This window comes from Haliotis asinina, chromosome 4 (genome assembly GCF_037392515.1).
Source record: "Haliotis asinina isolate JCU_RB_2024 chromosome 4, JCU_Hal_asi_v2, whole genome shotgun sequence".
Lineage (NCBI taxonomy): Eukaryota > Metazoa > Mollusca > Gastropoda > Lepetellida > Haliotidae > Haliotis > Haliotis asinina.
In genome coordinates, this window is record NC_090283.1 from 59,832,452 (window position 1) to 59,846,489 (window position 14,038).

Sequence of the window (14,038 nt, forward strand, 5' to 3'; positions counted from 1 at the left end):
CGGCTTTACTTTTGTCCTTTTAGTTTGGCATTTATCTCCAGTTTTACGTTCTGTCATTGTCAGTGTTTATCATTCAGTTATACGTACCGCGGTATTCATGGTTTTAGCTTTAAATTTATGTCATTTAGGTTTGGGTTAGCGGTTTAGTTTTAATAGTCTCGGTATTGAGGTTATATCATTTAGGTTAATTCGGTTTGGGTCAGTGATTTAGTGTAGGGAGAAGAACGTAGACTTCACGTTTTAATTTTATCTTATTTTGATTTGAGGTTAATGGTTTAGATCAGAGAGAAATGGTGTTAGCTTGTTCTTTTAATTTTGCATGCACCATGATAACCACAGCTCACGAATTCAATATCCATACATAATGAGACAGATACCTCAAATATGTTCAAACAAATAAAATATATAATGCAAATCATGAAACCTGGAAGGATACAACTTTCATTCCAAAGTCTGATTGGTGTGAAGGCACACTTGAGTCGATGTAGGAAGGAGGTCGTGGTTCTTCAGGTACTGTTGGCAGTTGAGCTGCTACAGGTGAACAACACATACTACACTTTACATTAACATGCATAAGTCAGAAAACGTCAATGTCCGTCTGGCAAGTCATGCCGTCGCATCTACCCGTCAAGTAGATGCCTCACGTAAATAGCTGTAGACACTACAGCAATAGACTGCTCATTTCCTATATGCCACACCTTAGGGAATCGCAAAGATTTGACACGGCAAATCATGCACAATTACCACCGAATCGCCTTCGAGCCTCCTGTCAAGACTCGAACGGGTTTGCCTGCGCCAGGTACCGTTTGACCATCATCGCCTCTCCTCTCGGGATCGTCCCCTCGCCTCCTATGCAACACCAGCATTTCGTTCTGCTTCCGGCACTATCACTCATCTCTAGGCAAAAGTCAGCAGAGTATGCACTTGCTCACGGGCAAATCAAGACTCAAACGGGTTTGTCTGCGCCAGGTACCGTTTGACCATGATCGCCTCTCCTCTCGGGGTTTTGCCTGCTTCGTGGCTGAGACATCGCCTGCTACTAGGTAAAGTCACCGGCGTATGCACTTGCTCACGGAAGAATCAAGGCTCGAACCAGTCAAGACTCGAACGGGTTTGCCTGCGCCAGCTACCCTTTCACCATCATCGCCTCTCCTCTCGGGATCGTCCCCTCGCCTCCTATGCAACACCAGCATGTCGTTCTGCTTCTCGCAAACTCGCCATTGAGCCCCCTGTCAAGACTCGATAGGTTTCAGTTCTGCTACACCATGGCCGCTTGTAGATCGAGCGTCTTCGGTAGAACGAATGATGAATAGTATGAGCAACGTCGCGCGCCGTTACCCACGCTAACGAGGTGGAGGTCGGCATTATCCCCCCTATGCACAACCTTGGGACTTCCATCTTTCCAACCTCCGTGGGCAGACGTAGAGGGCAGCGTCGCAATTTCCGTATCGCCGTGCCCGTCCCGTCTACGTTCACGCCCGGGGAACGTAGGCATTTTCCGAGCAGTGGCCAAGCTGGCTCGGGTTCCCCTTGTATAGAAAACTACGTCAAACTTTCACCTGACGGTAGTATACATTTTAAAAAGTTTATATACACGTTATTTGAAAAGATAGAGCAACGAAATTTTGAAATGGGCTTTCTGGCAATACCATCTAATTTGACATCTGATTTTTAGAAAAGAAGTACAGCAAAAAACGACTATTTTTCGAACAAATTGTGCAATATACTTTACAATTTTCAGAATAGATGAAATCTGTTTGCACCATTGTTGCCACCGTCAGAGGAGCTTTCTAATGATACCAGAAAATATATGCTGCAGACCATAATGCTGCAGTTAGAAGCACAAAAAGATGCAATAAGGCAACGCGAAAGCAAATGCGCCATTGCAAGTCCGCCAACGCAAAAAAAGCGGCGGTATATACGGAGGTGTCTAGTGTCTCCAAAAAGCATTGTATACGTACATGTTATACGTTGTTAGAAGCAGATTTGACAGGGCATTCATATGCATTATGGACATTTAGGATCGCAAAAACGATATAAAAATTATCAACGAACTAACTTCCGATTACCGATCCGTTGAAACGGAAATAACATGCGGCATTACATACGGACAGCTCTGTCACGATTCCTGTGTAGCGCGAATGTCTAATGTTGCACACCAGCATGTTACATATTTCCAGAATCCCACATGAATCATCTTGCAAATGCTTTATAGTTGTAAATATTAACGACGCCGGTATAGCCGGTGTACAGATTCATCTAAATTCCGCCAATCTATATCACCTGCGGTATTTGTTGCATTTCGCACATTAATACGGTTACCTATATAACTCCACCACTGAACGCGCAACGTGTGCGTTTAATACACTGTCTGACACACTGGCTTTCAAACGCAGTATAGAAGTGCATTTTCTGAGGTGAATCGTAAGAGTGGTTGTCATTACATCATGACCGGACTATGGTGACATGATGACTGCTGTGATATAGAAGAATTGAAGTTCAGCAAAACTACGCAAACCATCACGTCGGAGATTCAATCTGGACTGGTTACCAGGGGCAGCATTAGAATCACGTTTGCATTTTTGGAGAGAGCGTTGCTCCGGGTTTCCAACCATGTATAACATGCACATATATCACAAAGCAAAAGGCTTCCAAAATACAATGGCGCGAGCCTGAAATCACAGAAACCTTAATTGCTCGGCTATAAATTTGCCAAAAAAAAAAAAAAAACAAAAAAAAAAACGGATAAATTCTCCATGACGTGCCAGGGTTCCGCTATCCAACGACATGCAGGATGCGCGTGTATGGCGGCGAATGCAGCTCCCAAGGGAGCCGTGTTGAAATAGGTGATACAATCTGGGTGGAATGGTTCCATGACGTCCGTTCTTCAAGTTGCATTAGCTCTTATGCAGAGTTTAAATCCAAACCTGAATCATACCTATCGTATCTATCTCTCTATCTGTGTTCAGATGTAATACCCATGATTTTAAAATAAAAGCTGTAAGGTTTCCTAAACGCCTGTATGATGAAATTACCATATGTGATCATTGTAACTTCACAAAGTATACTCTTAGCATGTCCTGAATAGTCATGTTTAAGTATTTACCTCTCTATCTGTGTAGACAACCATCAAAAGAAAAGTTTATTGCTGTTTTAACAACGAATGACGAGCAACCACTGTACAACATAGTATACCATATAAATCGCAATAGATCAAATCGGCAATAGCTCTGTGTTACACGTAACTATCTGTGCCTATCTGTGGTATGCTATTTACGTCGGTAGCGCTGTCACTGTGTACATTACAATATATTTACGTTGTACCGTTGGTCTACGGACAATATGTACCAATAAAGTTTGTCTGTCTGTCTGTTATATATATTTTGGCTATGATCCTTGGGCAAAAATAGCACACGCTGTCTCTATCAATTAATGTGACATGTGGTGGATGTTGAAGTCTAAATCAACACCACCTGTGTCCATTGTTGTACTGCAGCCATTCAAAGACAGTTGATATTTTAAACACAGTTGTATGAATTGGCAACAGCGATTGTTAATGGGTGTACCCTCAAAGCGGGTTAAGGTAGCGTAAAAGTATTGTTCCTCTGAGAGGGTACGTAAGTCCCAAAAGTTTTAAAGCCAAATTTACTGCAGCCATTCAAAGCTGGTCTGCTGTGTCATCATCTAGCATGGCAAATCCATTTGTTCTATTTGTTCCATTTGCCATAACTTATGTTAATAGCATGTTATTGTGGAGAATCTATGAATATATGTATTTGTGATTGTTAACCTATACTGTATGGACACATATGAGAAAGTGACAGCAACATGTAAATATGTGAATGATGCGCGTCAGTACGCAAGCTGTGTGACATACATGTTGAAATCGGTAAATATGTTACAAAACGTTATATGTTATACCTTGCATGAATTGTGTTGTGTATCCTGAACCCCCGAGGTGATATCAAAAAGTTTTGAGCCTCGCCCTGAAAAAGCAAGATTTTGGAATTCATACTGCTTAATTTTTCAACATAGTCCCCTTCCAACTTCACACAATTCTCCCATCTGGTGTGCCATTTGCTGATTCCTGATCTAAAGAACTCCACATCTTGGTCCCCTAAAAAACCCTCCACGGCAGCGATAAGCTCATCATCATCCTGGCATTTCTGGCCCCGGATGTGTTTTTTTCAGTCGTGGAAAGAGGTGGAAGTCGCTAGGGGCTAGGTCTGGTGAATAGGTAGGGTGAGGTAAAATTTCGTACCCACATTCGCGCGCAGTTTCCATTGCAGCTCGACTGGTGTGGACTGGTGCATTGTCCTGGTGAAGAAGAACCCTCGACGGATCTTTCCTCGCCGCTTCTCTTTAATGGACTGGCGTACCTGCTTCAGAAGGGTAGCATAGTACTCTCCATTCATTGTCGTACCATGAGGCAAGTAGTCGATGTGGATAACACCCTTACTGTCCCCAAAAATAGTTGCTATAACCTTCTTTGGGGACCTGGTCGATTTGAACTTCTTTGTCATTGGAGAGTTGACATGTTTCCATTCCATTGACTCCTGCTTGCTCTCAGGGTCATAATGATGAAGCCAAGTTTCATCACAGGTTACACTTCTAAAGTGAAAATCTTCTGTGTTGGCATGGTAACGAGTCAGCATCACGCTTGACCCGAAACGTTTAGTACAACCAACTTGGTTTAAGGAATTTTTTAAGTGGGCGAAATTTAGCGAGTCGGAAGATGAATTATTTTGTATTCCATGCCGAAAATACCCCAAACTGTCAGATCCAAAATGTGGACTTGTGATACGTCTTAGAGATAAATTTAAGAGGGAGACACTGAAATTCCACGACAAAAGTAGGAAGCACATTCAGTGTTGTGAACATGAGAAAGTCGTTGAAAATCCACAAACAGCACAATACACTAAGTCAATGCAGAAAGTTGACGAAAAAAACAGCGTGATCTATAACAAGCTTTTTACAACAGCTTATTATGTTGCCATGGAAGGGGAACCTTTTTCAAAATTTGCGAGTTTATGCCAATTACAGTCCAAGAATGGCCTCTACCTTGGAACAAACTATTTGAATAGGAATGCTTGTGCGACTTTTGTACAATCCATAGCAAATGTAGTGAAGGAAAATACAGCTAGTGAACTTGAGAAGTGTAGATTTGTCAGTGTCTTATCAGATGGCTCAACTGACAGTGCTATAACTGAACAAGAGATTGTATATGTGAGGTACGTCACTGATGATGGTGTACTGAAGACTAGGCTTGCAGATATTGTTGACCTTGAACATGGACATGCACAAGGTGTAAAAGATGGAATTTTTCAGGGGCTTAGTTCTGTGGGACTGTCAAAAGAAAATCTTTCGAGAAAGTTAGTCGGAATCAACACAGATGGTGCTTCAGTTAATCTTGGAAAGAAAGGAGGAGCGGTAAAACTGATTATTGATGAGCTGAAAGAGGAGTATAACGCTGTTGGTTGTGAGCAGTATATTACAGTTGTGCATTGTATTGCTCATAATTTGGAGCTGGCAGTTTGTGACACAAAGAAGAAGTGCAACTATTTGAAGAATTTTGAAGATGTTCTGAAAGGAATTTTCCAAGCTGTACTATTATTCTCCCAAAAGAAGAAGAGAACTCTATGTTATTGCAGAATAACCTCTGGTTAACATCATGTTGACAGTATCACCAAGCACAGCTGACTGTGAGAGAGGCTTTAGTCGGATGAATAGGCTGGAAACAAATCTGAAAACTTCCATGAACCAAGCTACATTGAGTAACTTGTTGCGGATAAACATAGATGGACCATCATTTGAAGAATTTGAACCCCAGAAGTCAATAATCAACTGGCTTCATTGTGGAAAAGGCTTTAGACATGTACATGGACATAAATGTCCAGAACCAAAGCCAGAAAAGGTCACTGTGTCTGAAACAAACCGTCACCCCTGTTGATGAGATTCACGATTGAAATTGAATAACTGAGGAAAATGAAAGTTATTAGTTAGTACTCAAGTCCAGTCCATTTTTCTAGTCAGTGCCATTTAAGTACCCAACTTCAAGTGGAACATTCTCAGTGCTTTTTGTTGATTTTATTCAATTATTTTGATTTATGTTTATTTTAAATTTACATCTGCTCTAGTTTTATGTTGGTTCAATCCCATTGTCACTACAGTGATGTAATTTCATGACAATTAAAAACCAGTTACCTCACACATCTGTTGTCATTTTTAATACTTGAACTTCCATTTGGATCCTAGCCAGAAGGTATAGAATATTGTTTGTTCACTGACTATATAAAAGACAATAACACAATCTATAGGAATCAATATCTTTTATTCAAGAAAACACATCATGATCATGGTGAGATTGCAGATTATTTCAGTTAAAAAGTAGGATGAGTGCAAATCTTGCAGGACTAGTACAAAAAAAGTACTCGCCCTGCATGGTGACTGAAGTTTTCAAAATTTGTTCAGCCCTGGATTGTCATGGAGTATGCTGTGAAAGAATCCATATGAGAGTCCTTTTGCATCTTCTAACTCGTGCAGGGTGATACGACGATTTCCCATCACTAGTTGATGCACAGTGTCAATGTATGTTTGGGTGGTACTGGTTGAGGGTGGTCCTGGACAGGGGTCAACATCTAAGCTCCCTCTTCCTCGCAGAAACTCTTTCACCCAACGTTTGATGGTTGCAGCCGAAGGGGAAGACTCCTTGTAAACAGCAGTGAGTCGCTCTTCAACCTGCTTGGCCGTATTGCCCTCCAGGACAAGAAACTGCTCTATATTCAACCTAGTCTATTTTTCACATTCACTAGGGGGTATATCTCTTCTACAAGGCACTGCCATTGAAGAAATGGATCCGGCTATGTGATCCTACCAGGAATATGTAGCTAGGACACTAATATACGTTAGGTACCCTGCCCAGTACTATTTGTGAAGTATAAATATGCAAGGCTCAAAACATTTTGATATCCCCTCGTATACAAAGGGAATGTCAAAAACACGAGCAAACACGTGGCAGGGATTGTGTGAAAAAAAGAAAAAGAATTACCATTCCAGACAGATAGCACTTAAAACATCTTAACATGATAAGTTGTAAATAAGTTAACACATGTTTGTTTCCCCTGTTTGAATGGTACCTAAAGTACTGGAAGCAGTGTTGACATAAATAATGTTAATACTCGTTTAATACTTAAAGACAAAAAGTAAGTGCCAAACAAACAAACAAACAAAACAATAAACCAAACATAAACAGTTTCAATCTTTTACTGCGCCGAATGAAATGATATTCTTGTGACAAGTAATTGTTATGTCAGACATGCAGTTTCAAGGTCATGTTGACTTTCAGAGGACTGTCCACCATGTGAAGAATTTCTTCCTTTGAACATGGGTAGGAGGGCTCCACAGACAGAAGCTAGTATCAAGCAAAGACCTGCAAATACAGAGCAGTAAGAAAAGGGTAATCATTCTACATATACAGGGAAAAGACAGAAAATACATGTGCCCATGTCATTGTTCCACTATTGCATTTCCTTAAACTGTTTCAGTATACTTTGTTTTCATGCACACGCGAATCATAAGAGGCACGGGATCGGCTGGTCAGGCTAGCTGACTTGGCTGACTCATGCCATACCATCCAAACTGCATAGACGGATAATCATGTGGTCAGTCAGTGGACTGACCGGTTTGGTCTCGATCGCCATCATATAGCTAGAATATTGTTGAATCAGGCGTTAAGCAACAATCAAGCAAACAAAGGCATATGACAGGATTCTCTCAAATTATCAGTGAGGAATTCGTACAAATCCATGCCATGCTGTAATATTGATTAGTGCGGCGTTAAATAACAAACAAACAAAAGCTTTTATGTTTACGTTGCTGTATTTTCTTCACTATCAGGGTGATTAAGAGGACAAATGTAAAGACATTGACTTTATGTTGGTAACCAATAGTTACTGAGACTTCGTTTTCGACACCTCCTAAATATGCTTTTAGAAGGTATGTGTTTTAATATTTGATAACAATAAACCAGAAATTTTCAGTTTACCTGCAAACACAAAAGTGTAGTCATACTCTCCACTAACTTCAAAGATGGTACCTGAAACACCCATCCGCAGTTTTTTACACGCAAATAATGTCGGTTCACACACAAGCGATAACAATAGTAAGAGGAACAAATGATTACCCTGTGTTCTATAAAAATAAAGCGAATAAAACATGACCATGAGTTCTATAATAAAATAAAACTAATGGAACATGACCCTGAGTTGGATGAACGTACTTTACACCCTTAAACACAGGAACACTGTGCTCGACTGAGCACCACGTGTTCTGGAATAAACCAAATTTCAAAGGCTGGAACTGTCTGATTGATGCCAGCCATGGAACCAGAAATTGTCTATTGGAAAGTTTAAGTAGCCCCTCTTGTCATACAGTGCAGTGGACAGTGTCTTTTGCCAATCCAACATCATACCCAAAATACAATTACAATTAAGTTGCCTTTTTAAAACTAGCTCCCTGAAAATGGGTAAAAAGATACATGGAACTTTTCACTTCATTGAAAGTTACACACTGAATGTGACAGCATCAATATCTACTAATGTGCTAAAATGGTTGATTACCACAACAATACTCACTTGCTAGAGGAGCTCCAACCAGAAATCCTATTCCAAATGAAAACAACAGCATTCCGAATCCAACTTCTATAGCAGACAGTCCAATAAGATCTATAGTAATTGGACTAAGGAGTGAATTGGGTCCTCCCATTTGCAGTCCAAAGATTGCTGCATATATACATTGTAGGTAGAAGTGATTCGACATGAGAGGAAATACCAGGGTTATCAACCCTCCCATGCCAAGCGTCCCCATATGAAGAAGGTAGTAACCAATGGCAGGGTCTGTGGCAGCAAACCCTGCCAGAAGTTTGGATATAACATTCATAATGCCCATGATTGTGAAAAGGGTACTGGAATCGGTTGGGGAATTTCCTTTAGAGGCTGCATAGTTGGGCAGATGGAGATAACAAGATGATTCTCCTATAGACCAAAATAAGATGCTTACTACATACAGAAGAAATCCACTCCTCATAGCATTAGAAAAGTGAGTTTGTAACAGTTTACATTTTGTATTTTCCCAAGACTCTGTTCTATCAAGGGCATTAGCACTAACGTCATCGGAGAGCTGACTAGATGCCTTTTGGATTGTCCATTTAGACTCGATGTCATCTTTGGTGAACATGTTTGCTTCAGGTTGATGTTTTTCATCAATGTTTGTGTCCTCATCACCCATCAATCGTTTTGATTCACTTTTAAGCACCAGTGATGAATCACTTCCACACAGTTCGCTTTGATACTTCGTACACTTGACAGGAAGTTCTTCACAAGATCCGTTTGCTGTTTCAGCACCTTTGCTGTCCTGAGGTCTAATGATAAGCCCAACTACACATATGTGGAATGACAAGGCCCCTAAAATGAGTATTGTCCCACTAAGGTTGTAAGTCTCAAGGAGGTATCGGATCAATGGAGCTCCTAGAAACATTCCACATCCACCTCCAGACATAGACACGGCAAAGGCTATTGGACGCTTCTTCTCGAAGTAGTGGCCAGGTACGGATCCGGCAACGTTGACACTCAAGGCAAATCCACAACCTGTAATTGATAAAACTGTATCATTATTACTTGGCATATCTCATATCTATCATATGTTGAATGATCCAAAGCTGGTTAAAGAGCCAAAATGCACGCGGGAAAGGTGACCATGCCAACCTAACTAAACGTACCAGTAACTGGCCAGTAGCAAGAGTGTAACTTACCTGAAAGTAAGCTATGTGTCCCAACAAGGCCGGGCACAGTTCGAGTAATCAGTGCATCAACCCAACTGGCCAGTAAGAAGAGTGTAACTTACCTGAAAGTAAGCTATATGTCCCAATGAGGCCAGGCACAGTTCTGGCAAAGGAGGCTGCTGTGAGTCCACTGAATGTGATCAAACCTCCCACACAGGTCGTAACCCTGGCACCAAATTTGCGGTTAAAAATACCAACGAATGGACCTGAAACATTGTAGGTAGAGAAATTCGTTTTTCAAGAAACAGATTCTGTAGAATAATACTGCCTTCTCTTGTGGAGGACATATATCTATTCATTTTTCAGAGGTTTAGGGTAAATTTAAATCACATGTCTATAGATCAAAGAATTACCGTATCGATCACAACTTATGTAAAAAATTGAATACAATTCTTGATTCTGCTGCTCAGATGGTTGGAATTACACGATGTCCTCTAGTGTTATAAATCATCATCATGCAGTCACTACTCTCTTGTCACAGCGAAACGTGTAAATAAATATAATACTTCAGCATTTGTACCCAGTAAAGTGATCGTTGCGTTCAGTGTAGCTCCAACCCATGAAGTCCTGGTCAGGTCGCTGTCGATTTCCTCTAAGATGGCGCTGGTGATGGCTCCCACATTGAAGATCAGCATGCCGACGAGAAACTGGATTCCAAAGGCTGCCGAGAGCACCACCCAAGAGTAACCCTGGTCTATGTGGGTCTTCTGTCTAGCCATGACTTTTAGGCCTTTTCCCGTCACTGTCAACATAAGAGGAATATTGTTGATCACCACAGCATGACAGCACCACCCTTGAGTAGACCCGATGTATGTGGGTCCTTTGTACAGCCATGATGTCTAGAGACACTGTCAGACCTTTGCTCCGTCACTGCCAACAAAAGTGGAATATTCTTGATCACCACAGAATGTTTTTCATACAGAAAAGGTTATATAACACACCTTTCTGTCCCAGCTGGATATCCTAGACAGATATATACGTAAGTAATACAAATAAATATAAACTTATTTAAATACTAGCACAATGAAATACAAAATACGCTTACCTGTTAAAATCCATGAACAAAAACTATCGGCAATCGACAGATATATACGGCACTCATCTGCCAACGGCAGAGAGGTGTGAGCCGCGGTGGTTTGGTAATTGCATCAATTAGCTACAAACAATTACTTCTCCTTGACATCGGCTTATGTGTACTAGGTTGCTGTTGTTTGCATCTCATAGGAGCAGACTTCCTTCTGGGGTCATCGTGTGTATTTATGAGACGAATTAACCAGAAACCATCGGATGATAACTATGACAGAAAATGGGGTTCGTTTGTGCCCGAACTTTCGGGAAATGATTTAGTAAAAATATGAAAAGGCTGGTTGCTGTGTTGAGGGCGACACTCACACTCATTCATATTTGTTGGAGTTACTGCCATGCTTACCCGTCAACGCCAGACCTACATTATCTGCTGTCGCACCAATCACTGTGTTGACATTCTGCCATAGTTGATTCTCTCTCACATCAAGACTTTGGTGAGTTTGCTATATTGTATTTTGTGACCCATTGACTTAGATTTTGTCTCTCTTGAATTGTATTTGTAATCAGCATTGTTATGATTGACTTGTGACTTTGTATACCTTGCTCTCGTTGCATGATAATAGAATTTGAACGTTAACGACTTGTCTTTTTCTGTTTTCTGGTTCACAAGAGGATTTCTTACATTGTTGTCATGGTAAATTCTTAACCGTAACAAGATCGACATGTCGCTGTCTGCTGTTACAACGCATTACCAACTAAATTTAGTTCATCGGGTCTGATGTGACGGGACGACATAAACATACTATCTAGTATGCAGGCAATCTTTACCGTATCGGGAGTTCCGAATTCCGGGACTGCAGTGACATATTTACTTGACATCTTTTACTTATAGCAGTTATTGCCATTCCGGTCACGTGAGCTGTCGTTTCGACCTGATACATTGACTACTTTCCGTTCAACGGATCGTGGCAGATGAGTAAATGAGATGTGCATATACAACAGACATGTGTTGCTGGAACAGATCGGTAAAATGCGTTCAGTTACCATGATATTAGGTGAAAAAAACGGATTAGGTTTAATATGGCGTATGGCCATTTGGATGACGTTTTTCTCAACCAGAATATCACGTTCAAAGTTATAATTACACTGTCAATTCTCAGATGGTGAGACAGTGTGACAGTGTGACAACAGCATATTTTGACCTTGAAAATTGTCGAAATGTCGCATTGTCGCCATTTGGATGAATAGAAACAAATTGCTCAACGCGCGATATAGAGACAATATTAATGCAACAAATAGCCGAAATGTCCTGTTGTTGCATTTCGATTAAATTTGCCTCATTTTGTTTGTTTTTGTGAGTGAGTGAGTGAGTGAGTGAGGTTTACTCCGCACTCAGTAATATTCCAACTGCGGTGGTCTCTAAATAATCGTGTCTGGACCAGACAATCCAGTGATCAACAGCATGAGCATCGATCTGCGCAATTGGGAACCGATGACATGTGTCAACTACGTCAGCGAGCCTGACCATCCGATCCCGTTGGTCGCCCTTACGACAGGCCTTTTATGAAGGCCTATTCTACCCCGGACCTTCACTGATCTGTTTTTGAGAGGGTCACAACGCCACAATGCGACAATGTCCCTTCTAAAATTGCATAGTTTGCTCGTATTTTAATTAGGAGTCGAGTGCTTAGGTTTGCCTCCATTTAACCATGACAATCGCAATTAATATTGAACGCATGCTTATCATCGGAAAGTGGGTCAGCTATTTCAAAACGTCCCAAAGCGTGGTGACATTACAGAGAAAACGTGATAAATACTTGTCAGTTTGTACATCAATTACATACATCATTGAGTTGTGACTATAGAACAGGGATATGATCAAAACAGGCTAGTTAATTTCAGTGCAACCTGTTGTACTATTCACTCAACTAAACCATATGGAAGGTAACATGACATCTCACTAGTTGCAGAATTAGTGGTAATATATACCGAACAATTCTCATTCCAATACAGGCGTTGACAATCCAAATAACCTCATCGCCATCACCCACATGAGTGTTTAGCTTCATCTTTACAACTTCTAAAATGCCTCTCAAACAATTCACACCGTATACATGTGAAACTTCCCACCTGACGTAGCGCTGACAGCAGTACGCGCATGTGTGTCAAGTCAAGTGAAGACATCCGTAAACAGGTACAGCAGATACAGCTTTTGAAAAGGGATGTTGTGTGCCTTTGTGTGGTTGGGGGAAGGGGTGGGGGGTATTCATTTTCACGACAGTTTCTATGGTCATGCATTGACATTCAGGCCAAAAGGGGGGGGGGGGGGGGGGGGGGGGAGAGCACACCCCTGCGCGCGCGCACACACACACACACACCACCCCTACGTTAAAACAGTGTATGATTTAGTGCTAGATAATACCTACCCTTTCTGGAGTGCACGCAGCCCACACTATATCGTTGTTCACTGTCCACATGTTTAACGACTAACAAAGAGTTATCTTTACCCGCTGTTGTGAAATACTTCTAGGCGATAACCTAGATATATATCCCAGTGTCACAATGCCTGCGTCTCATCGAGTGTTAAACAAACACTTAGTTGTCGTTCGGTATGAAATATCAAGATTAGCGTACAGTTCATAACAAAGTTGAAATGTGTCAATAAAAATTTAAGATTAAACCTGAATAGAGAGATTGTGGAAGGGCATGGAGGTTGTGATCCTGTGTTAGACCGAGTTGACCGCCCGACCTGGATGACAAGAACGCTTTGAGTGAGTGAGTGAGTGAGTTTAGTTTTACGCTTCAGCATTGCCACAGTGAGGGGCACCTATGATGCTTGACAAGAAATAAAATGTCACTTTAAAGTATTCACTAAGCTGAGTCGTGTTTTAGGTCCGGGAATTTTCAGGGAATATCAACGGCACAGATGGGCTTCACACATTGTATTCACGTGGGGAATCGAACTCTGATTGACGCGCGAAAGCCTTAACCACTTGGCTACCCTACCGCCCTCAGAACGCCTTGAAAACATTATCCTCTTAGACCGCGTAATGATGTCTGCTTGATGGTTATGATAATGGGTCGGAATTCATCAGTTATCGTATCTCCTGACATTGCACACCCCGTTCCTAGATGTCCATGCATCCAGAGACCCTTGCTAGAAGATCGAAAACG

At 41.3% G+C, this 14,038-nt stretch overlaps 1 protein-coding gene across 1 annotated transcript; it reads right to left on the bottom strand.

Moving 5' to 3' along the window:
- Positions 1–6,314: 6,314 nt before the first annotated feature.
- On the bottom strand, positions 6,315–13,399 carry LOC137282628 (monocarboxylate transporter 12-like). The gene is made up of 6 exons (XM_067814411.1): positions 13,291–13,399; positions 10,359–10,580; positions 9,901–10,044; positions 8,634–9,644; positions 8,045–8,095; positions 6,315–7,429 (listed from the first exon to the last, which is right to left on the bottom strand). The coding sequence occupies exons 2-6, from the start codon at positions 10,555–10,557 to the stop codon at positions 7,305–7,307; spliced, it is 1,530 nt and encodes a 509-aa protein (XP_067670512.1). The 5' UTR covers positions 10,558–10,580; positions 13,291–13,399; the 3' UTR covers positions 6,315–7,304.
- Positions 13,400–14,038: the final 639 nt, after the last annotated feature.

What these genes read in the sequence shown, in the direction of transcription:
- LOC137282628 (XM_067814411.1), bottom strand. Translation starts at nt 10,557, where the DNA reads ATGGCTAGACAGAAGACCCACATAGACCAGGGTTACTCTTGGGTGGTG. An exon ending in CGCAACGATCACTTTACTGG is followed by an intron (nt 10,045 to 10,358) that starts GTACAAATGCTG and finishes ACAATGTTTCAG; the next exon opens with GTCCATTCGTTGGTATTTTT. An exon ending in CTACACTTTTGTGTTTGCAG is followed by an intron (nt 7,430 to 8,044) that starts GTAAACTGAAAA and finishes CTGTATTTGCAG; the next exon opens with GTCTTTGCTTGATACTAGCT.